Source organism: Ursus maritimus, unplaced genomic scaffold (genome assembly GCF_017311325.1).
Source record: "Ursus maritimus isolate PB19 unplaced genomic scaffold, ASM1731132v1 scaffold_24, whole genome shotgun sequence".
NCBI classification, from domain to species: Eukaryota; Metazoa; Chordata; class Mammalia; order Carnivora; family Ursidae; genus Ursus; species Ursus maritimus.
Genome location: NW_024424897.1, coordinates 42,568,900 through 42,595,411, shown reverse-complemented (window position 1 = coordinate 42,595,411; position 26,512 = coordinate 42,568,900). Strand labels below are relative to the sequence as shown.

The window sequence follows — 26,512 nt, the reverse complement described above, 5'->3', positions numbered from 1 at the left end:
AATGTTTTCGTGAGCTACAATTATTAGGCTAAGAAACACTTCTGAAACATAAGAGAAAGGGATAAAAAAGAATTTTTTAAAGGTACAAAGACATGATAGAGTATTAACTTCGTAAAAACAGAAGATACAGAAGATGTGTAAGTTAAACAGATTCACAGAAATATATGAATAACTGAGAATTTTCTAGAATTAAAAAATGTCAAATTGAACAGCTTGTGAGTACCGAAGAGGATAAATAAAGCACATACATATAAACAACACCTCGATATATACAATGGAATTTAAGAGAATCAAAGACAAAAGAAAATTCTAAAAGTTTCTAACAAGGAAGAGTAGTTCACCTATAAAGGAATAAAACCAAAATGACATCAGGTATCTCATCAGAAACACAAGATTAAAAGTAATCCTTAAAATTACTCTATGGAGTAATTTTAAAATGTTGATAGAATTTTGAACCAAAAAGTTTATATCCAGATAAACTATAATCAAAAGTAAAGATATCTTAAGCACACAAAGTTTTAGAATATTTCCTATATTAAAGGCCCTCTTTGAAAATACTAATTAAAGGAACTATTCCCAACAAGAATGATGTTGTGAGATACATGAAAGTTCAACAAATACAGGGCGCCTGGGTGGCTCACTCAGTTAAGCGTCTGCCCTCAGCTCAGGACATGATCCCAAGGTCCTAGGATTGAGCCCCTGAACCCTGCATCTAGGCTCCCTGTTCAGTGGGGAGCCTGCCTCTCCCTCCCCTGCTCCCCCTGCTTGTGCTCTGTCAAATAAATAAATAAAATCTTTTTTTTTAATAAAATCTTAAAAAAAAGTGGACAAATAATTTAGTAAAACTTAGTATTATCTTCAAAGAGGAATAAAACATGTAACCAAAACAATCCAGAGCCAAAAATCTAGGGAAGTTATGTATGACAGAACTTTGTGGAATAACTAAAGTGTTCTACCTATATCTGTGTTGTCCAATATGGTAGCCATTAGTCACATGTGGCTATGGACAGCATGAATGTGGCTAGTGTGACTGAAGAACTTCTAAATTTTAAGTTTAAAGTTAAAATTCTCTGTAACTAGTGGGTACTGTATCCGACAGCACAGATCTTAGTATGTTTCAAAAAAACTTTACTTAAAAAAAGGCTGCTGGCTCAAAGGCCATAGTTGCCAACATCTCACCTGCTAGGTGATATGAATACAGTGATGACCAATGACCAAAATTCTAACTAAAACAGAGCAAAATGTGTGACTTTCAAACTGAAAAGAAAATTTAATCTATTCAATGGGAAAAGGAAAAAAACCAAGAAATACGATAAATAAAAAAATACAAAATGTGACAAAAAAGTTCTAATACAACATTCCAATACACGTAACTGAGTTAAACTTACTGATCTAAAGAGAGCGTCTTAAGATTGGATTTTTTCTTTTTTCTTTTTTTTTTTTAAGATTTTATTTATTTAACAGAGAGAGAGACAGCCAGCGAGAGAGGGAACGCAAGCAGGGTGAGTGGGAGAGGAAGAAGCAGGCTCCCAGAGGAGGAGCCTGATGTAGGGCTCAGTCCCAGAACGCCGGGATCACGCCCTGAGCCGAAGGCAGACGCTTAATGACTGAGCCACCCAGGCACCCCCTAAGATTGGATTTTTAAAAGATGTAGGAATAGGAGGTCAATAGGGATGGCCTAAATTCAAAAAGGTACAGAAATGCTGAAAATAAATGGCTGGGAAATACAAAGGACAATTGTGAACCAAGACCTTCACAGTAATTAAAAAATTAAACAACAACAACAACAACAACAGAATCGAAGGCAAAAACAAAGGACAAAGTAGGCTACTGGATTATATACGGAAGGAAAAACAGTATTGTATCCTGAACTAAAAAACACAAACGTTTATTGTCTACAATAAATAAAACACCAAGACAATTCAACAGGGGAAAGAACAGTCTTTTCAATAAATGGTGCTGGAACAACCAGATACCCACATGTGAAAGAATGAAGTTGGATACTTACCTCACGCCATAGAGAAAAAACTCAAATGGATCATAACCTAAAAGTAAGCACTAAGACTATAAAACTTAGAAAACACAGGAATAAATCTTTGTGACCATGGGCTACACACTACATGACAAAATTTGTGAGACATACTGAACCAAGAGTACAAGCAACGATTGGAAAAAAAAAGACATAAATTACATTTCAACAGAATTAAAAATAGTTGTGGACATCATCAAGAAAGTGAAAACCCACTGAATGGAAGAAAGTATTTTCAAATCATAGATATGGTAAGGGATTTGTATCCAGAATAAGAAATTCTTACAATTCAACAATGAAAAGACTAAAACCAATTTAAAAATGGACAGAGGACTTGAACACTTGAATAGACATTTCTCCGAAGATATATAAATGGCCAGCAAGCACTTGAGAAAACGCTCAGTATCACCAGTCATCAAAGAAATACAAATCAAAACCACAATGAGATGTCATTTCACACCCACCAGAACGGCTAAAATAAAAAAGAGTAGTGTTGATGAGGTCATGGAGAAACCGGAATCCTTAAATGTTACTGGTGGAACTGCAAAATGGTGCAGCAACTTTGGAAAACTGTCTGGCAGTACCTCAAAAGGTAAACAGAGAGCCACATATAACCGAGCAGTTCCACTCTGAGGTACATACTCAAGAAAACGGAGAACATGTCTATACAAAAACCTGTACAGGAGTGTTCACAGCAGCATTATTCTTACTAACCAAAAAGCGGAAACAATCCAAACGCCCATCAAGGTGAATGGATAACAAAATACGGTGTTCGTATATCCATACAACAGTGTATCATTTGGCCACGAGAAGGAATGAAGTACTGATAAACACTACAACACAGATAAACCCTGGAAGCATTGTGCTGTGTGAAAGAAGCCATGTTTTGTGACTACAAAAGGCCACATATTATATGATTCCACTTACCTGAAATCAAGAATAGGTAAACCCACTGAATAGGAGATAGAAAGTCAATTGGTAGTTTCCAGGGGAGTGACTGGTAATGGGCACAAAGTTTCTTTTTGGGCTAACAAGAACGTTCTAAAATTAGGTAATAATAATGACTGCACAACTCTGTGAATATATTAAAAGCCACTGCATTTTATGGCATGTTTATTTCTTTGCAATAATGTTACAAACACATACATGTACAAAGCAACAACTCTCAATCAACATCAACAACATCAACAATTCTGAAACTAATAGATCAACAGGAAAAGATTCATTATAGAAAATACAAGTAAGTTCAAACTAACAAATATTTAGAGAACTTACGTACTGTGGAAAGTATACATGCTTTTCAAAGACACAAGAAGCATTTGCAAAAACGATGTGCTGGCCACAAAGCAAATATCATATAATACGTTCTTTGGTTCTAACAATAAAACTAGAAACCTGTAACCAAAAAAAAAAAAAAAAAAAAAAGGAACAAAATATTAAAAAAAAAAACAACAACCTCCACCTGTATGTCTAGAAACTCAAAAGCCATAGTTCTAAATCCTCAGGTTAAAGAAGACATTATAAAGGAAGTTACAAGATAATTAGAAAAGTGCAACAACAAAAATAGTACATAACAAAATTTGTGAGACAACTAAAACAATACTTTAAAAAGTCTACAGATTCATATGCTTACATAAGAAAGATTAAAGTTCAACCGAAGTTGAAAAAGTATCTATAAGAATAACTCAAAAAAACAAAGGAAACAAAGATCTGGGCAGAAATCAATCAAACAGAGTTAGAAAACCACAAAATCCATAGATGAATAAAATCAAATGCTAGTTCTTTGAAAAGATTAATAAGACAGAGAAACTTCTGGCAAGATTAATCAAGAAAAGTGAAGAGATACAAGTGATAATAGATGAAAGATTTAAAAGTACTATCATAATACTGTAATATTTAGCTTTACAATATTACGTTACAAAAGATCCTAATATTTATGTTAATAGATCTGAAAATCTAAACAGAATGGATACATTTTCTTAAATTGGTTAAAGAATCTGAACAGAGAGACCAGGGGCCCCTGGTGGCTCAGTCAGTTAAGAATCTGCGTTTGACTCAGGTCACGATCTCCCTGCTCGGCAGGGAATCTGTTTCACTCTCCCTCCCTTTGCCCCTCCCCATCACTCGTTCTCTCTCAAATAAATAAAATCTTAAAAAAAAAAAAATCTGAACAGACCAATAACCACAAAGACATCCTCTCCCAAAGAGCTGTAAACCCTGATAGTTATACAAGCTGAATTCTCCCAAATTTTCAAAGAGCAAATAATCCCCGTTTTCTACAATTTGTTACAGATAACAGAATACAAAGAGAAATACCTAACATGTTTATATGGCTGACATCATTTTGATTTCAAACTAGACAGTAATAAGAAAAGAAGAGAGATGTTTGTGTTTTCTTAGAGTCTGTATTTGTCTACTCGGCATCCACCCACCACAAGGCCAATTATATTAACTGTATTTTCTTATTTTCTGTATTCTTGATGCTCTGGCATTCGTGACCTCGCTGACTAGGGAGAAACTCGCTCTCCTACAGCTCGCCAGTTCCTAAAAGATAGCAAAGGATTAGCCCAGGAATGTATCTTTTCTATGTAACTAACCAACCTAGAGCCCAAACTCTGCATCATCTCCTTCACCTGGCTCTTATACTCCAGAAGGGACTATTCCTCTGCCCTAAGCACTAAGGATCAGGTATCAGCAACTGGAGATCACCTCTACAGCCCAGAGAGCCTGCCAACATTACTCAAACTAGCCAATTCCAAAGTGTTTCCCCTGCCCTGCCTTGCCTTTCCCCTTGTTCTTGCTTTTGTCTCCTGACTAAACCTGGTGCTTCCCATGTCCCTGTATGGAGTGGCACACTCCCTGCTCTTGTTAACAGTGATAATCATTCAATGCACTGACCTCTCCATGTCAATGTCACCACCATAAATTAAAATCTGCAGGCAAATTTTGAGATAGTAACTAAGGCCCATGTCATTTATGAACATAGATGTCTGAAAACCCTAAATGAAAAATTAGTGAATTGAATCTGTTAGTATATTATAAATAGCACATACTGCTCAAAAACAATTTACATAAGAAATTCAAGAACGGTTTAATATTTGAAAATCTATCAATTGTAATCACATTATGGACTACGGGAGAAAATGACTATTTCAATAGATTCAGAAAAGGCATTTGATAGTTTTAATATATATTTATGATTTATTAAAAAATTGCCAGTAAACAATGAACAGAAGGAAAATTCCTTAATTTGATAAAGCCTATATACTAAAAGCTAATACACATCAAACTTAATGGAAAACTTCAGAATCATTCCATTTAAGGTACAGATAAGAAAAAATGCCCATTGAGGCTTTGTTGAACATATTACTGGAGGATGTGGCTACTATAATAAAATGGGGGTGGGAGGTGGGACCAAGGAATAAAGATTAGAAGAGATGAAGCAGATGGTGTAGACAAATTATTATAGTAAATGAGTTTAGAAAGACTGCCAGATACAAGAAATCAACTTACAAAATCAATAGCATTGCTCTGTACCAGAATAGTCAAATGGAAAATAAAGTACCATTCAAAATAGTTGTATGAAATATCTAGGAATTAACTTAAAGATAAGGCAAAGAACATTAATGGGGTGAAAAATCACCTCATAAAAAAGTCTAAATGAATGAAGAACTATACCACATTTATAGGTAGTTCCTTAAAGATTCATCTATAAATCCAAGACAGTTCCAGTACAAATCAGGAAGGTTTTTAGTTTCAAGAAATTTCAAACTTATTCTAAAATGTCTATGTAAGAATAAACATCTAAAAATAATTCAATCAAGTTTAAAGACAAGTATAAAGGGACTCACCCTACTAGATAGTAAGATTTACTACTCAGCCATAATAATAAAAAACTGTATAATTGCCATAGCAACATATAACAATAAACAAGAGAGCTTAGCAGCAGATTCATGGATATATGGGAACTTGGGATGATAAAGATGGCCCATAAATCAGTAGGAAAAGCATGCATTACTTATAGATGGTACTGGGAAACACCTGCGCCATTCTAAGAAAAATAATGTTGGATCCCTACACCTCATAAGATGAACTCAACATGGATTAAAGACCTATATGTAAAAGGTATTACAAATCCAATAGTACCTATCTTGGTAGCTTCAGAGCAGTGAATATCTACTTAGACAAGACCTCTAAAGCACAAACCATATAGGGGGAAATTGATTTGACTACATTTAAAAGAAAATTTATGCTCTATAAAGGACACTACATTATAGTCAACTCTAAGCTTAATAACAAATTAGCTTTCGAATATTGGACTTAAGTTTATATATCTCTTAAGTAACTGTTCAACGAGGTAATTCGGCTTGGCAAGATGACTGTTTAGACCACTTTCAGAAACCTAAGCTCTTTCTAGTTTGTTGTTCCCCTATTTGCTAGGGTATAGAGCAAGTTAGTTCATGGCCTGAAATAACAAACCCATCAATCTTCCAACTTATAACAAGGAAAAACAGAAGTCCACATAAAAAAATTTTCTTTTGAGCTATTGAAGCAGAAGTGCACATAATACTTTGCCTCTATGTGATTGGCAAAATTAGTCACATGGCCTCAATTAGCTAATGATAAAGTTAAAAAACGTAATCTCTAATTTAGCGGCAATGTTCATTAATTTTAAACTGTTATTACAAAAGGAAAGAATAGATTTTGGTGAATTATTAGCAGTATTCACAATAAGGACAACAAAAAAAGTAACAGACTGAAAGATTTTCAATGTCTAAAACCAACAAGGGATTAATAACTAAAATATGTAAGGAACTCTTACAAATCATAAAAGAGACAGGAAATACAATAGAGAAGTGGTCAGTGGATACGAATGAGAAAGTCGCAGAATAAGGAATGCCTAATAAACACATGAAGAGGTAACTCAACTTCATTAATAATCAATGAAGTGCAAAATAAAACAACTAAGAATTGAAAAAATTATAAGGTGTTGATGAGAAAAAGGAGAAACAGTGACCACCAACAGAATAAAATTGAATGTAAACTGGTATAGTTATTCCAGAAAGCAATTTGCCAGCACTTAGTGAAAAATTTATCTATATACTCCCTGATTCAGAAATCTCACTCCTGGATATATCTATCCCCCAAAGGAACTCTGGTGGGACATGTATGAGAACGGTTTTTTTCTTTTTACAGTGTTGTTGTGGTAGGAGGAACGGAGGGTAACTTAAATGTTTATTTCAGAGGGAATACGATCAGATAAAGTTGACATATATTCTGTAGTTAGAATCAACTAGGTATACACATTGCAATGCACTGCTGACTGAAAAAGATCTGTATTTACATATATGAAACATACACACTCAAAACACCACAATATAAAAGGACACATATTCAAGCTTATCTACCAAATCAACGTATGTTTAAAAGGGAACGGGAGAGGGGATTAGGGATGAAGAGGAAAAGTAGTAAAACAGGAAAAGAGCCTTGACAGGCTGATAATGCATTTGTACCTTGAAATGAGGAGTATGACTAACAATTCTCTGTATGTTTGAAAAGTTTACTGCATAGGTAACAGTTCTTTCCATTGCCAAAGATATGTCTCAGTTCTAGAAAGACAAACACACATATAGATATGAAAATGTCATGAGGGGCGCCTGGGTGGCACAGTGGTTAAGCGTCTGCCTTCGGCTCAGGGCGTGATCCCGGCGTTCTGGGATCGAGCCCCACATCGGGCTCCTCCGCTATGAGCCTGCTTCTTCCTCTCCCACTCCCCCTGCTTGTGTTCCCTCTCTCGCTGGCTGTCTCTATCTCTGTCAAATAAATAAATAAAATCTTTAAAAAAAAAAAAAAGAAAATGTCATGAAAGATGCAGTACTGAAATTATCCTCTGTTTTGTACGATAATTCCTCTATGATGAAAAGACAGCAAAAAGTGGGAGAAACATTGGGGCTCCTGGGTAGCGCAGTGGTTAAGCATCTGCCTTCGGCTCAGGGCGTGATCCCAGTGTTCTGGGTTTGAGCCCCACATCAGGCTCCTCCACTAAGAGCCTGCTTCTTCCTCTCCCACTCCCCCTGCTTGTGTTCCCTCTCTCGCTGGCTGTCTCTCTCTGTCAAATAAATAAATAAAATCTTAAAAAAAAAAAAAAGTGGGAGAAACATAAAAAGAGTGTTTAAAGGAGGGTAATTCTGGACTGCTCATAAAAAAAGAGACAGTTCTTTAACACTGTGCAAGATATAGATTTAGGAAAACAAATTCAGAATATGGTTTTAATATTTATGTTGCATCAAAAAGTTGTAGAAAACACAAATTATAAGATTAGTGAAAATATATTTACTAAGTTAATGATCTCTTCCAATTATTGCTTAATTCACCAATAAAAGGAAAACTACATCTTACTCCAGTTAGAAACACAAACTTATTTTCCAAAGGGACATGTTGGTAATACTTAGCACACTTATGATCAACAGTCAAGGTCTTGTAGTCCTCCCCACACAGGCAGGTTTTAATGAAATACACTTGGCAATGTATTTTTTTTTTAAAGACAAGCAACAGTTTGGCACCTAATATATAATCACAATGACCAAGTCAGGTGTGCAGCATGCCCAGGACAGACTTTATTAGAGTTCAGTTATAAATACACAATCTCTTGACATTGAAGATGTAGTTCTTGCAGATAAAGCCCAAAGGCAGGAAATGAATCTTCTCCCAAAAGCTGCTTCTTATCTTCAAAGTAACCTCAAATTATTACTAAACTAATAAAGTAATTTTGTTCCAGAAAGTGATCTGATCTATTTTATTTTCAGCTTTTGATAAATCCAAGAATGAGATGGGGGATTATTGCTTTTTGTCTCACTATACATACTGCAACACAACATGAAAATAAAGGAAAAAAACTTTTAAATGATTTTTATGGTAAAACTGGAATAGACAATAACGAAGCCTGTCAACAGATGAGGAAGATGTGTATGGTTTCGGAAAAATAAAAAGCTAATTTTGTTATTTAACAGCAAATCTGGAAGTAAAGCTTTTACTATCTTCTAATTAGACGCAGTTTTAAAAAATGAGTAAAAAAGGTACAATAAGATTGTACACAATCAAACCAAACATTTAAAAAATACAACTATGGTCATTACTGCCTTCTTTATGGAATTTTTTCTAGTAGAGTGGCCACAACCCAACATGAAGATCAAGATTCTATTAAAAAGCCAGGCTACCAAAATTATGGCTGTCGAACACAACACAGGACGGAGACAGCACAAGAAAATTTCAGATGACTAATAATTAATGATGACTTAGTTTTACTGCACACACCGAAGGTATTAGTTTTACTGTAGCAATCTGGGCACTTTCATGACACTTCCACTCTGCACCTCGCACTGCAGTAGGCATTTACTATCACAGCAACACAGCTACTATTTATGACGCCTCTACTCTGTGCCATACACTTGAGGTATACTCTCTCTAATCCTTAAACTTTCAGCAGACCATATTATAAAATAGAGGAGTTTGTTGTTGTTGTTGTTGTTTTAATGTGGAACTGAAACTGACAGAGAAACAATGTGCTCGGGAGCTTAAGCTAGGAAAACAATGCAAAGCTTCTGGTTTAAGGTGGCAAATGAGTACACGCTGCAGCCTCCTCCTAATCCAAAGCCTCAAGATGACAGGAAGGAAATCCACGGTCCTGCCAGCAAACGAGAAGGGGTACTTTTAATGGACTGGAAACGAGGAAGATAAAAGGCAAGAAACCTAACTGCCCACAGAGACTGAATGCTAGACAAGGTGGGACTGGTTCGTAGCGTGCTACAAATTGTGAGGTAAGGGATAGGAAACAGGAAAAGACAAGACAGATTAACTGCAGTTTTTTTTGCATTAGAAGCAGCAATATGGGTGGATCTCTATATGCTGCCTTTTTTGGAAAAGGCAAATAACGGAGATTTCATTTCTGCCCTTAGTAGGGAAGAGTGAACACAGGAACTTGAGTAAGCCCGGTAAAATTTTAGAATACCAAGGATAAAGAGAAAAATCCTAAAACATCTGATGAAGTTGGGAGTGCAGATTACTTACAAAGAATTAGATTGATACCACACTCTTCTATTTGCAAAGAGTGGATACAAAGGTAAAACAAAGTATGATATTTAAAGTTCTTTAGGAAAATAATTTTGAACTTGGAATTCTATATGTAATCAAACTATCTTTCAAGTATGAGGCAAAATAAAGACAAATGCAGGTCTGCAATGATTCAAAGATTATTACCCAAAGATATACTCTAAAAGAATTACTTGAGAATATACTTATGCAAGTACAAAACAAAGAAGTAGCATGAAGAAACCAACAGCAAAGAAACCAATAAATTCTAAATGATTTTTGCATTAAAAAAAGAGAATCAAAACAAAAATCATGAACGACTTTTAAAAAAATATGAGGTTACTAAAAAAAACAAAGCTTGTGACATGCAAAGCAGGACTGTGGAAACGTTTACAGCCATTAATGAGTTTCTTAGGGAAGAAAAAAGACTTTCAGTCAAAGAATTTAAAAGAGAACAGACTAAGAATAATGAAAGATTACAAGGGGACCCCGGGCTGGCTCAGTCAGTAGAGCATGTGACTCTTGATCTCAGGATTTTAAGTTCAAGCCCCATGCTGGGTGTAGAGGTTACTTAAAAATAAAACTTCAAAAAAAAAAAAAAAAAAAGACTACAAGAAAATAACAAAGAAAAAATTAATATAGTAGAAAACTAAAAGAGTGGATGATCGGTAATCAAAACGCTGATTCTTCCAAAAGGTACGCAAACTTTTGCCAGGTCTGACCAAGAAAAAGGAGAGAAAACAAACTTTAGGAATAAAAATAAGACAGAATTATAAATTCAGAATAGATTATCAGAAAACATTTTAACTATTATTGAAATTCTCTACAAATATGATTTGAATCCCTAGAAAAAAATGAGTGATTACTTAGGAAAATATAAATGGCCAACATTAGCTGAGAAGTAGAAAACTGAACAGATTAAAAAAAAGAAGAAATGAAAATAATCAAGGACAAAATGCACATATATCACTTTGCATTTTAAAGAAAAAAATAAAAAAAAAAATAAAGAAACGTATTTTCTCTGTTAACTATTCTAAGGCAGAGGTTCTTAAATATTTTAGTCTCAGGACCTTTTTAAATACTTTTACAAATTACTGAGGACCCAGAGAGCTTTTGCTTACATGGGTCATCCTACCAATATTTACCATATTAGATCTTAAAACAGAAAATTTTATTATTAATTCACTGAAAAATAACTATACATCCATTCATGCTAACATTCTTATGAAAAATAAATGTACTTTACAAATACATTTCGTAAGAAGAGTGGCAGTGTTTTGGATTTTGGCGCATCTCTTTAACAGAAGACTGCTAGACTCGCAAACTTGCTGGGCTCAATTTGTTGCAATTCATTTGTAATGCAGCCTCTGGAAAACCCCACTGCACACTTGTGAGAAAAACAACAGTAAAAAAGGGCAAATAATGTCTTATTAGTATGAAAATAATCTGACTCTGCAGACCTCATGAAAGCATCTTGGGGATCCCTAGGAGACTCCATATTACAACTAAAAAAGTTCTGGAAAGTGGTGATGTACCTAACATCACACCTATAAATGGTTAAATGGTAAATTTTATGTTACGTGTTTTTGCCACAATAAAAAAAAATAGCAAATAAAACCCAGCTGCACATATAAAAGAATAAATACACCAAGACCAAAAGGGTTTATTCTAGTATTTAAAGAGTGGTTTCACTTTAGAAAAATCTATCAATGTAATTCACCATAGTAATAAATGTTGAAAAAACACGAGATAAAATTCAACCCAAATGCCTAATAAAAATTTTTAGCATTCCAGATTATTGGTCAACTTCTACTAATTTATCCTGTGTTAACAAACATCAGAATCTCATGGCTTACAGCATAAAGCTTTATTTCTTGCTCATGCCACGTGTCCATTACGGATGGCTTGTAGGTCCATACCATCTACATTCCGGGCTGAGGGCAGTCCCTATCTGCAACATGCTGTCCATATGGCAGGGCGGAAAGCAATGGCTAAATCAAGAGATAGCTCTGAAAGCTTCTGCTCAGATATAGCTTATCAGTTTCATTCACATTCCACTGGTTAAACAAGCCTCATGGATAAGCTTATATCAAGGGCAGAAAGTATAATCTCTCACAGGGAGGAGCATCTGATAGGAGAAATCTGTAGAGATGGACCCAGTAGACAGGATCACCCAATAACCGTAAACAAGAAGATTTAGAAATGATACACCTACAAAAGAGGGTAACTTCTCCAATGTGAGAAAGGGGACCTACCATGAACCTAGAGTAAACATAACTATTGCTATATCTCAGCAATAAATACTGAGAAAAATATAACAATAAATTTAAAAGATCCCAACCAAGCATATGGGTTATGAAGTCAACTAACTATGTGATCCTAGGCAAGTTAAACTCTCTGCCCATTTCCTCAACTGTAAAATGAAGATGACAACATCCTATTTCAATGATTCTACAACATATTTTTTCACATTTTAATGTCTTAGAAATTGATGACATCTTAAAAATAATAGCTGTCACCCAGGAGGCAATAATGATGTGCCAAATGAAAACCTTCCATGGACACTTCCTGATAACATCAAGAAAGCATCACTAACAAAGCATCTTAGATTTAACAAAATATGGTAATATTTAGTGTTAACTGTGATGATTACATGAACTAATTCATATAAAAACACTTAGAGCAATGGCTAACAGCAAGTGCTCAATAAATACTATTTTTTCTTATTCTTTGTCCTACTCATTATCAAACCAGATTATAATGCTAGAGTAACTGAAATAAAACTGTACTGGAACAGGATTAGAGAAAGAAATCAATGGAACAGAACAGTCTAGAAAAACAGACCCACCTATTTATGGGAATTTAATATACAATAAATGGGCCATTTTACATCATTGGGAAAGGCGCAGAACAGTAGTTCTCAGTCCTATTATACTCAATACCCTTCTTTTATAGGACCCTTTATATTGAAATGAAACACACAGATAATAAACTTTCTACAGGCAATTTTAAAAAATTATATACATATTCCTTCCTTTTTGTACAGTTTTGGATACACACATATATACATCCATAAAGAACCATAAAGAAAAAAGGGAAGTAAGTTATAATGGAATAATATAAACTGTATTTCTATATGTAAATGCAAAAGCACATTAGAGACAGTATCAAAGTATCATTCTACCATGTAGACTCACTGTAATCACCATTAACGCTACAGGTACAAATGCCGACTACATAACCGGTGACTCAAATACCACAAGTGACAACGGTGACAGTGACCTGATGTTCCCAAACGGTGAACTCTTCGTAGAAGTTCTCCCCTTCCCCTACCCCCAGTAAAGTTCTAAACAAAATAAGATATAACCTTCACTCGATCTACAAGACGGTCAAATCAGGGGAAATTTTAGCATACACTGTGCCATGCAAAAACAATACTTTTTAAAAGTTTTAAAATTTAATTTTATTAAAATTTATTTAATAAAAATAAAATGTACAAAACATATTTTGTGTTTATGTGCAAAAAGAACTTCAGTCTAGCCTCATAAAATTATAAATAGTGTTTCACCTATATAAATGTTCAAAGGGATCTTCCCTACATGGACGGGGTGATGACATGCAGAGTATCTACATTCCCTAGCCCACATCAAAAACTGGTTATCAGTAATACTCTCAAAAGATTCAAAAAGCAAAAGCCACTCCAAAAACTTCCTAATGCCCTTCTGGAAGTAGTGACACCTCCACTGAATACCCTTAGAATAGACTCTTCAAAAAAAATATTCTGGACAAATGGATACCCACTTTGTTGAAAACTAATAGCCCCATCTACTCAAAATATTCCTAAGACACTGGAAGACAGAGCTATGTAATTTCATATGGTAAAAACCGTGTCTCAACATAACTTCTACTTGTGTTTCTTTTCCAACTAGTAAACAGGATGGACTCTTTGAAGTCTGTCTTATCTCTGCCAGTCCCCCAACTAACCCTTATTTCTGTTGCTTCTGAAATCCATTCTCTCAAACTTTTAAAATTCCATTATAAACAACATATCTCTCAAAGGGAGTACATTATAATGTTTAAAAGCATGGACTCTGGAATCAGGCAGATCTTCTGGATTCAAACACCTTATTATTACCTAAGTACTCTGTGTGATATAGACCAATTTACTTCTTAACACCTTAGCTGTACAATCTCTTCTTTTCCTTTAGCTTCTTCCCTTCCAGCTTAAACATGCGTAAATCATCTCTATCCTAAGAAAACAACAAAAGGGAAAATTCCACCAACTCTACCATTATTCTTTCAAGTTATCATCTCCATCTCTTCTCTCTCTTTCCTGTCAAATTCCTTCAAAATAAGACCACGAATTAAATCAAATGAGTTAATGGTCAGATAATAAAACAATAAAAGGGATGGAAAGAGAGACGCAAAGCTAAGAAAACCTACTGAGGACTGAAACAATTACTAGAGATAATCAGTAAATTAGAAACAGCAAAAAACAGAAAAGAAGTAACTGAAATACTCACAAGGGTTTAAGATAGTAATGGTTAATTCAGAGAAAAGAAGACAAAAACTGAGTAATTTCCCCAAATATCTGTTTAACTCTCTTATCCTACCTGGCTTTACTTTTTCTTGATCCTTGTCACCTTCTAAATTAACATGTAATTTATTTATCTGTTAGATTAACTGTTTATCACCTCTCTTCCACCCACTAGAACGGAAGCTCCACAAGGGCCATGGCTTTGTTTTGTTTCACTGGCACGAAACAGGAATCACTAAATATTTGTTGAGTGAAATAGTGAATAAATGCGCAACGATATGAAAGACAAAGATGATCCTCCAAAAAGAACTTAGCAAGTGGATCGGAAAAAGTATTCCGGTCCAATGACAGTAAACTTCTGTGAGCTGAAGAAAAAGTCAGATATTTAGAAAAAAAGCAACAATTCATTCCAGGAAAAAATAATTCAAAATAATTTGCACCAAAACACACTGAACTTAAAGAATAAAGAGAAAATACCCACTAGTCATCCAAGCCAATAGAAAAGTCATATAGAAGAAAGACTTAAAAAAACAAAAATAGTACTGTACTTCCTCACAAGAACATTCCATCATCAGGGAAAATGACTAATGTCTACAAGGTTTTGAAATAAATTGTTATTCTAGAAACAGTATACCCATTCAAATAGATATTTAGGTGATAAAAGCAATAAGCAATTATTCCTTAATAATTAAGAACTTAGGAAACAATGCCCCTATGAGCACATGCTGAAAAACTACTGAACAATGAAATCAAGCCAAAGACCTCAGAAATGGAAAGCACTGGTAAAAAGACTACAGAGTGTACCAAGTCAGATTAAAAAACAAATCAAATATTCTAGGAATACTTAACTTCAAAAAACTAAAGAAATAATAAAAAATAAATTCACGTTAATAGATGCTAAGATGATTAAAATTTAATACTCATTTATAATAAAAATTCTTAGTAAACTAGAAACAGTACCAAAAACTTACAGCTCAAATATCACATTTAATTATAAAACTTTATAAGCAACTCCCATTAAAGTCAGATGTGTAACAAGAATGTTTCTATCATCGTTTTCTATTTAGCACTATACTGTAGTTTCCATGGAATACAATAACATGCACACACATAATCACAGAAGAATAAGAGATTATCAGTGAAAGGAACTAAAAAGAGACAAACTCAAAAGAAATCATCAAGCTATGAGATCTATATAGGAACTAGAATTAAATCAACAAAAAAACCAGAAGCATTCATAGGTACTAGTAATAATAACTCACAAAAAATTCCCTTACACAATAGCAACAAGGGCTCTAAGGTACCTAGATAAACCTAATAGAAGATGTGTGTGACCTTAATCGAAGAAATTTTCTAATTGTACTACAGGATATATAAAATACCTGAACAAATAGATATGCCATCTTCATAAACGAAAAAACTAAAATATCAAAATATCAATTCTCTTCTAAGCTAACCTATAAAACCAATGCAAGTCCAATCAAAATTCCCAGCTTTTTCAACATGTACCTGAAGGTAATACTAAAATTCACTTACATGGCCTAAGGCGATTATTTATTTATTTTTATTTGAGAGAGAGAGAGAGAGAGAGACCCGATGCCATGCCAGGCTCATTCCAGGACTCTGAGATCACAACCCTAGCTGAAGGCAGATGCTCAACCAGCTGAGCCACCCAGGCGCCCCAACCTAAGGCAATTTTAAAGAATCAAATAGGGCAGGATAGTGGAAAAGAGGATGAAGAGAATAGCAAGACAATGCATGACTTTGCAGGTCATAAATAAGGATTCTGGTCTCCATCCTAAGAGCAATGGGAAGTCAATAGTGATTTTAAAACCAGTAAGATGATTTTGTGTGAAGCATGCAAAAATGTATCGGAGAGGCTTAAAAGATAACCTGGGAAGTCACTGAAAATGGCAGAGTATGGACCAAGAAAACTTCTCGTTTTAACACTGGCAAAAAATGTCACAATCAGTTTTTTCAGAACTCTGGAAATTAACTAATGGCTTCAAGGAGTCTAGGGAGCATTTATTCAAGAACAGCTGAATCTCAGTAAGAACTCTGTGACATTTTAACTTTCCCTATTTCCATCATCCCCTCCCTAGTGCCATGGTAGCCTAAAAACAACAGCCCACAATCATGGCAGAAACCAGCAGTCTAGCAGCCACTAGAGAAGGCAGAATGGGGTTAGAGATCTTTCAAAACCCCTATCCCAGAGAATTATTACTGGACCTGTCTGGTGGTTCCCTGAAGACACACCACTCACAGGCCTGCCTTTATTTGACTTGACAGAGCGCCAAGGTAAAAGAGCCTTTTCCCTGGGGGTGTCTGTCAAAAACAATCACAGACAACTGCTGAACTTCAGGGCTGCCTGAGGCAGTGCGTAACAGTTTTAACAGTTGGGGAAAACAATAGGCTAACCAAAAGCTTAAAAAGAAGAGTTGAGAAATAAGATGTTCTATAGGGCGCATTGAAATCTCCCCCATATTCTGGGGGATCATGAAGTCCACATGCATACAAAGACATCTGTGCCTGATCAGGAAAGACCTTAGAACGTCCTAAACTCTCACAACTGACCCTGAAGCTCTGCAGAAGCAAGTGAAGGCTAAGGTAAAGTTGTAAAATACCTGATGGTATACTGTAGATACACACAACATGCATACAGAGCCCCTTGGCTGACTGGAGACTTACTAATTACAAGTATTTAAAGAAATCTGTCAAATCATTAGCTAACCACTAAGCTAACCAAGCAATGACTTCAGTGGCCACACGCAACAAAAAATGTTATATAAACTTTAAGAATTAGTTCAGAAAAGTCACTACATAGAAAACAAAAACAAAAAACAGTAAAAAACAAACAAACCAACAAACCAATAAACCTTGGAAAGAGGAAAGGCTCTGGTTTCCAGAGCTGCCACACTGTAATGTTTTAAACTTTCAGTTCCCAACCAAAAAGTAAGAGACATGCAAAGAAACAAGAAAGTATGATCCATACACAGAATGCGTTCAAAGAATTGAAGGAAACCACATCTAAAGAACTAAAGTATGAGAACAATGTTTCATCAAATAGAGAATACCAATAAAGAGACAGAAATTATAAAACAAAACAAAAAACTGTGAAGTTGGAAGACACAATAATGCTTAATATTTCAGACCAAAGAAGATTTTTAAAAAGTTGCCTATGTGCCAACATAAGAAAATTTGGCTAAAAATGCATAGATTTAAACATAGATCCACAAATCAATTTTACACATCTACAAGGACTCATGATTAATACCATCATTTCCTTCCTAAAAAAGATAAAAAATTCCTACTTCATCTCATCTTCATCATCTGCGTTCTCTCAGCTACTTCTCTAATGTTCCCATCCTACTGGAAGATTAAATAAGAACAGAAAATTCTCAGGGCACCTGGCTGGCTCAGTCCGTAGAGCATGTGACTCGATCTAGGGACTCTTGATAAAAGCACATATTAGGGGTAGAGCTGACTTAAAAAATAAATAAGAATAGAATCCTCTTGTCCTCTCTCCCACTGCTAATAGAATTCGATCATTTAGTGCTATCTTCTTCTCTCCTCTTGCATTTTTTTATAAAGATTTTATTTACTTATTTGAGAGAGAGAGAGACAGAGACAGCAACAGAGATAGCGAGACAGAGCACAAGTGGGGAGGAGAGGGAGAAGCAGGCTCCCAACACGGGGCTCAATCCCAGGACTCTGGGCTCATGACCTGAAGCAAAGGCAGATGCTTAACTGACTGAGCCACCCAGGCGCCCCGTCCTCTTGCATTTTCTTATGTTTCTGTTTCACTCGTGGACAGCAAGTCTAGGGGTGTATTTTTAGCAAAACTTCACAATTACTTTAAAACCCTCACTGCCTATACTGCTGCTGGATATATTCAGTACCATGAATTTACCAGGAATTCATTTTAGACTGAGAAAAGTGTAAAAAATTCTTAAGTCATCATTAAAATGATGTAAATTTTCTGCCATTTCCATACATAATATGCTTTGTCGTGTTTACATAAAACTGTCATTTTAACCATAACAGACTATATCCAGAGAAACAAAATTACATAACTGATGAAAAACCACAAGTGAAACTTGTATTGGTTCAGATGTACTATTATGTTGAGATAGATTAATATTTTAACTCTTGCTCACCATTAGCAAACCAAACCGGCTTTCAACTAAAATAAGATTAGTTTCTTCATTAGGAAAAACAGACCTATGAAGACTACTTTTCTAGAAAATGCTTTTAAGGGGCGCCTGGGTGGCACAGCGGGTGGGCGTCTGCCTTCGGCTCAGGGCGTGATCCCGGCGTTATGGGATCGAGCCCCACATCAGGCTCCTCCGCTGTGAGCCTGCTTCTTCCTCTCCCACTCCCCCTGCCTGTGTTCCCTTTCTCGCTGGCTGTCTCTATCTCTGTCGAATAAATAAATAAAATCTTTAAAAAAAAAAAAAGAAAATGCTTTTAAAAGACTGGAATTAAAGTGGAGAAAGATCAAAAAATAATGAAAACACTGAAAGTTTATCATGTAACCCAGTTACTTTTTACTAATGTTTCTAACTTCAAGAATATACAATCATGGATATCTCTTTTTGAGCACTCATTTTCTTCTATTCTTTGAAATTACAATACTAACATATATAATTTTTTCAAAAATAAAAAACCACATGCCGTCATCCAAAAAAATAACAGGTTTCATTCAGTTTTCTTTTTTTTTTTAAAGGATTTTATTTATTTATTTGAGAGAGACAGAGACAGAGCACGAGCAGAGGGGGAAGAGGCAGAGGGAGAAGGTGAAGGAGACTCCCTGCCAAGCAGGGAGCCTGATGATGCAGGGCTTTATCCCAGGACCCGGAGATCATGAACTGAGCTGAAGGCAGAGCCTTCACCAACTGAGCCACCCAAGTGCCCCTCATTTATTTTTCTATTTAGACATGCACGTATAGCTTTGTAGAACCATACATATTCAATTTTGTATTCTGCTTATTTCACTTTATTTCATGTTTTTAAGTAGTTCCAATACTCGCTGTCTCATTATGCCTTCTATCAGATGAAATGTGTTATTTCCTTTTATATTTTAACATGACTTAAAATCTAAGTATCTTATGGGAAATACTTATATTCATCATTAATTTTTCTTAAATATTTTTTCAATTATAAAACTATTGTGGAAATTTTGGAAAATACATAAAAATATAAAAAGCAACCATTCATCAGTACACTGCACAAAGACAACTACCATTAATATTCTGAAATGCTTTACTTTCTTTTTTCCTTTGATTTTATTTACAACAATTTTGTATATACATCGCACCACACTTAGCCATACTTTTACTGTAGAAAGCTAGACTGGTTCTAAGTTTTTGCTATCATAAACAAAAGATTTTTGAATACCTATAAATCTTAAATAGAAATTTGTGATCATTTCTTCAAGAGAGAATTTTAGAAGGGAAAATACAGGCAGTTTGTCTTTGATTGATACACGTAACTTTTAAAGGATTGATACAAATTGCAAAACTGCTTTCCAAAAAGGGGCATCAATTTACACTAACACAAGCGTGAGCGCCCATTTCATCACAACTTTGCCATTATCATTTTCTAAAAGTATTTGCTGTTATAGTAAAAAATGGCAGCTCACTGTTGTCCTAATTTACATTTCTTAAATATACTATGATGAAATATCTTTTTTTTTTTTTAAGATTTTATTTATTTATTCGACAGATAGAAACAGCCAGCGAGAGAGGGAACACAAGCAGGGGGAGTGGGAGAGGAAGAAGCAGGCTCATAGCGGAGGAGCCTGATGTGGGGCTCGATCCCATAATGCCGGGATCACGCCCTCAGCCGAAGGCAGACGCTTAACCGCTGTGCCACCCAGGCGCCCCAACTATGATGAAATATCTTTAATGTTTATCACATATTTCTATTTCTTCTATATTTCTATAAATGTGTTTTCCTCATTTTTCGGGAGTATTAGTGTTTTTATAAATGCTTTACATCTTATAAAAATGAATGCTTAACCAATGAGAGGACTATACCACGGCTTCTGAGAGACTCAAAGTGCAATTTATTGCTATCATCCACCATTTTCTGATATTTTTGATACATTTATGAAAAACTAAATTAATAAACATTTGCTATCTAGTTTAACTCAATACTTCTGTGAAGAGATCAAAGAGTTCTGTATCTTTATCCAACCTGAAAATTGTTGCTTTTGGATAAAGATACAAAACCGCAACAACTTTCAGGTTGTATTGATCGTACTTCTTCATGGCATTATGAATACTGTGCAAAATAGGATCCAAGAATATTGTCTAGAAATAAGCATTTCAATTGCCAAGATTAAAAGGAAAAGTCACTGTGCTCTGCAAAATGAGCAAGCATTTAGTAGTGAGAACTATCTAAAAGGAAGTTTTTTGTTTAACCTGTCATGCAACATCTATGTTAGTCACTGACCATCTTCTAACATTTGTGAAACACTACCGGTTATCACAAGTACTTTCTGAGAACTGTGTAGACCAGGGGTCAGCAAGTTACAGCCAAATCCAGCCACTTCTTTTTGTAAATGAAGTTTTATTAGAATACATTAATTAGTCACGCTCATTCATTTACATATTATCTAATGGCTGCTTTCACACCACAAGAGCAAAGTTCCATAGTTGGCCTGCAAAGTCCACACATCTACTACCTGGCTCTTTACAACACAGACAGCTAAAACATCCGAGTAAATCACTGTACTCGTAGTACGTGTATAAACATAGATATCCAGATCCTAGCTCGCAGCGCGCATACTCTAGTACAGTGACAAGACTTGTATGCAAATAACTTACAACACAAGGTATAAAAAGCTAAGCGCTAAGAAAAGGAAAGTGACAGAGAAAGGATGAGACTGCTTCCACCGGGGAACATGAAGGAAGCAGCTTTTGCAATGGGTTCCGAAGGACAGGGAGACTTCCAGTGTGATGAAAAGCAGAGTTGCAAGAAACTACACTCCGCATAGAAAAGCAAGTTGGGAAAAAAAATGCTAATAAGCATTCTGAAGCCAAAGCATAGTAAAGGCTTTCAATGTCAGGACTAGCAGTTTAGATTTTAAATATAATTAGGTTCAGAAGCAAGCGAGTTACAAGTGAACAGAACCATGCTTTAAAAAAATATCAATCTGTCAACAGTATTTCAAATTAATTTAAGGAGACAGGTGATAAGAAAACTAGTTACAAAGCTATGAAAATAAAATAACCTAAAAGTGGTGACAATGAGACTGGAAGAGGATACACTGGAAAAAATGGAATAAACACATTACTATCATAGCAAACCCACTCAAACACTTAATATGATCAGACAGCAGCATTTGGATATAATATAAACCTCATACTATAGGGTAAAAACTCCCATCTCCTCTACCTTTGAACAAACTATTTCTGATTAGTTCTGATAAATTTTAAAAGAGAAACTATTTAAATACCACTTTCCCACTTTTAAGCTTACTCTGAATATAAGCACGTATTAAAATTGAATTCATTTGCTAGGGCCCCATCTGCTGGACCACTGGAAGGAAAGTCTGATCTTAAATTTGGGTTCTTAAATGCTTCTGAATTGCTGTAAATAACAATGGATTTGCTTTGCAGCAACTCTTCTCCAGGTATATAATGCCCTCTTTAGGAAGAGAACCATAAAGTATCTTTCTCTATATTTTCCAAAGCACCAATAATTTTATTGTTGCTTAAATTGTTGATTAATTTTTAAGTAAGAGATTTTGTATCCAAACCTTAAATATTTAAATATACTTAACTAAGAAATTTACTTCTCGGTATGAAAATAAGCTGTAATTCATCAGACTGATCTTTTTATTGGTAAGATCTTACACTAAAAAAGTTTTATATTTGTTCATTAAGAACCAAGCAGCTTACTTGTCAGTTGGCTTCTGGCTGAGTTCTACCAATGGAAAACAAAGATGATATACTGGAAGGTGGGAGAAAGGAAAAAAACAAAGTAGTCCTCCCTGCCTTTTTCTCTACCTACCTAAGACATTAATCTCCCCAGTGGCTTCAGCTTCTTCCGGAAGACTCTAGTTCCCAGGTAACCCCAGCCCTTGGCCTCTAGGACCTATACCCTACCTGTATCCCTCCATTTATCATTACTTGCTCTTACTACCGCTGATCTCTGGGTTGCTTCACCATCCTCTTTTTGGCTTCTTAAGTCTTCTCTTACTTATGCAGCCAATTCTCTGCATTAAAGTCCCTCTATGTAAAAGAAGGAGAGAAGAAGGGAAGGAGGGAAGGAGGGAGGGAGAGACAGAAGGAAGAAAGAGCAAATGGCCTAGCCCTAGCTTTTCTGGCTCTTGTGTATTCACTGTCCACCAGCCTCACTTCACAAGGAAAAGAAAGAGCAATAACGTGCATAAACTTTCTAGATCACTTGTGTACACCCGTTCTTCTCAAATATTTCGCTTTGTATTACATGGTATGCCAGGATGTGAAACTACAGAATAAGCATGTCCATGGTAGGTGATTTAAAAAATACATATATTTGTATTTTATTTATTTATTTATTTATTTATTTTTTTTTTAAAGATTTTATTTATTTATGTGACAGAGAGACAGCCAGCGAGAGAGGGAACACAGCAGGGGGAGTGGGAGAGGAAGAAGCAGGCTCATAGCGGAAGAGCCCGATGTGGGACTCGATCCCAGCACGCCGGGATCACGCCCTGAGCCGAAGGCAGACGCTTTAACGACTGCGCTACCCAGGCGCCCCCATATATTTGTATTTTAAAACAAATGACAAGGGTGCTGACAGTTCAATGGAGAATAGTCTTCAACAAATGATGTTGGGACAACTGGATATCCCTATGCAAATAATAAAGTAGGACCCCTACCTCATACCCTATTCAAAAATTAACTCAAAATGGATCATAGACCTTAATTTAAGAGGTAAAGCTACAATACAGGTGTCAATCTTTGTGCCACAGGACTAAGCAGTGGTTTTCTTAGGTAAGACACCAAAGCATAGAAACCTATGAAAAAAATATATTGGACTTTCTCAAAACTGAACTTTTGTGCTTCAAAGGATACTGTCAAGAAAGTGAAAAGAACCCACAGAATGAGAGAAAATATTTACAAATTATATCTAACAAGGGACTTGTATCTAGAATATATAAAGAAATTTTACAATTCGTAAAAGGACAAATAATCCAATTTAAAAAGATAAATGATATGAATAAACATTTCTCCAAAGATGATACATAAATGGCCAAAATCACTGGCCATCAGGGAAATGCAAATCAAAATCGTAATGTGATAGTTGTTTGGGGCAGAATGGAGGGAAGCAGACTGCATCTCTAGCCAATTTCTTCAACAGAAGGAAAGGAAAAAACAAAGAAGTATCAAATATGTTCAGTTACCTACCTATGCCATTATAAAATTAGTAGAAACTGAAAGAGAAGCTATCTTTCTGCCAGAACAAAGGAAGTACCACATTAACAGATTCAAAGGTCTTTCAGAAATACAGAAAATGACTCAAGTATTAGATAAGCATACATTTGGGGTTGTTTCTGCCATAAGCTGTGTATTTCACAGGAAAATACTGTTTTGGCTGCTAAAACAGAAAATATTCATATTAGATATTATTGTAGTACTATCAATGGTAACTTAAAGCACTACCATAATTATAACCGAGCAATTACATTTAGCAATTAATAGCCACAAAAGTAGCCTTAGAAGAAACTACTTCACTAAAAAAAATTCATAGGCAACTGGTGACATCTTAATAGCTCATTTTCAGGGATCTTTACACTAACAATTTTGTCACATCAGTATTAGCTGTCTAAAACAACTTTGTATAAATGCTTAGAAATAACTGAAATTCACAACTTTAAAAAAATCTTATTACCCATGTATCACTTACGAAGAAAAAAAAAATCAGAGAAGTCGTTCTTTAAATATTCCTTTTGATAATTCCATAAATTATAGTGTACTCCAGAAACACGGTAATGACAAATAACTAAGGCAAGCAAAGACATCAAATTCACAAGTTCAACTTTAAAAATTGTATTTCTAACAACGCAACAGAAAAACACAGGTTCCCTTACCTCATCATCATCATCAGAATCATTCCCAAACACTGATGGTTTTTGCAAAACAGGGTGCAACTGCTGTGCTTTCTTTGGCAAAATAAGCCCATACCTGCGGTTTTTTTTTTCGAAATAGAAATTACACCATTATATTTAAATGTTAAAAAATAATACATCCACTACCTCTTCCAGATGAAGCTACCAAGTCAGAACATGTCATATAGCTTATGAACACATAACATTTTTTCTGCTTTTCGGTGATCTCAAAATTCTAATGTGCATTAAGATTGTATAAGTATTACTTTTAAGCAATTATTTGCAGGCAAGGGCCAAATTCAAATACCATTTTCATCAAAGAAGAGAAGTAACTGAAGACTTCAGAAATGTTTTAGATGGTGAAATAATAATAGTAATGTTTTAAAAAGAACATGCTAGTGGAAAGCTCAGTTTATGCCCACTAAATATTAGAAAACACTGCATTATCCGTGTGGTCCAACAAGAAAATAGCTAGTTTTTTGTTTTGGTTTTTTTTTTCCCCTACTGGATACTTACATAATTTTAAATAAGTTATTGGATAATGTCACCCACGAAAATTTTTTAGAAGATTACATTAACTGAGAAACCCAAGTAGCCGTGGGACAAACGCCCATTACACTCAACTGAGCTCATCTGCTCTGTCTTGGAGCATCTCAGAGAACCATCCCATCAGATCCAACTCATTTAGATTCTCGCGTTTTGGTCTTTAAAATGCCGAGATCACGGGAAATGAGGATTACACATTAAGGGTAAAACTTCCAAGAACACACATTTGTCTCTCTTGCGGCAATGTATACCAAAGTTCCCTATTATGCCTACCCTTTTCTGTGGCTTCTCAGCACAACATTCCTAAAACAAGAAGGGAGGGCGGGAATCAGGACTTGAGCAGCAAGGAGAACAAGGCCCTCTAAGGAAGCCAGGAATTTCTCTCTTCTCATTGCCCATGAAAGCATCCAACCAGGGAGAAACTCAAGCGCGGGGTAGGAAGCAAGACTGAGGGGCCTCAGACCGAGCTTTTGGAAAATAGAAAAGTCTCGCTCTCTGCCCCTCAGCCTAACTTCCTTTATTTCCTCACAAGTTTCTCCCTCAAACTTCGGGCTTCCATCCTGGAAAATGTGTGGGGGAGGGGAATATGTTCCTCAGGATTTCTCGCTTTTCCCCGTCTCTATCCCTGACGACACAAGCCCCTTCACTTCCAGCGCACTTCTACTCCTCGGCCAAAGACAAAGTCGCCGTGATTTTCCATTCCCAGCCTGACCCTAACTCCCGGATCACTCACTGCCTGCCCGGAATCGCCATCTTGCTCCCGTCTCCGCTGAACGTGGCCGACGCCGACGTGACGCTGACGCACACGCCGACGTCGTCACGTAAACTCTCGCGCGGATTTGGGAGGCCTGGAACACTTGTAGCGGCTGAGTCACCTTTTTGAGTTGCTTACGCGTTGTAGGGGATCGGGTCCTACGGCTTTCGGCTTTGTTTGGAAACCAACTGGCTGTCTCGAAATTAATGGGAAGAAAAGAATGGCAAAATTCTAGGCCACTAGTTCCCAAAGTGTGAAGCTCATCCCGGGAATTCGTTAAAAATGCAAATTCTCTGGTCCTTTCCCAGACCTACTGCATCTGAAACTCCGGGATGGGGCCCAGCAATCTGAATTTTAACGAACCCTCCAGGTAACTCTGATAACACTCAAGTTTGAAAAACACTACCCTAAGGCTATCGATTTTTTTTTCCCCGCTGAGCTTTTCCGTGTGAATAT

The 26,512-nt window shown here is 35.7% G+C and overlaps 1 protein-coding gene across 3 annotated transcripts in view; it reads right to left on the bottom strand.

Annotated features, from left to right (window-relative positions):
- The window catches only part of NSRP1 (nuclear speckle splicing regulatory protein 1), a 52,396-nt gene extending 26,277 nt beyond the window's left edge, over positions 1–26,119 (bottom strand). Inside the window, exons 1-3 of one of the 3 annotated variants that reach the window (XM_008695319.2) lie at positions 26,036–26,075; positions 25,576–25,605; positions 24,739–24,832 (exon numbers count right to left, since the gene is read on the bottom strand). In XM_008695319.2, the coding sequence (XP_008693541.1) occupies positions 24,739–24,832; positions 25,576–25,605; positions 26,036–26,055 (144 nt within the window). In that variant the 5' untranslated portion in view covers positions 26,056–26,075. The other 2 variants (XM_008695318.2, XM_008695317.2) reach the window with 2 other exon arrangements.
- Between the last annotated feature and the right edge of the window lie 393 nt (positions 26,120–26,512).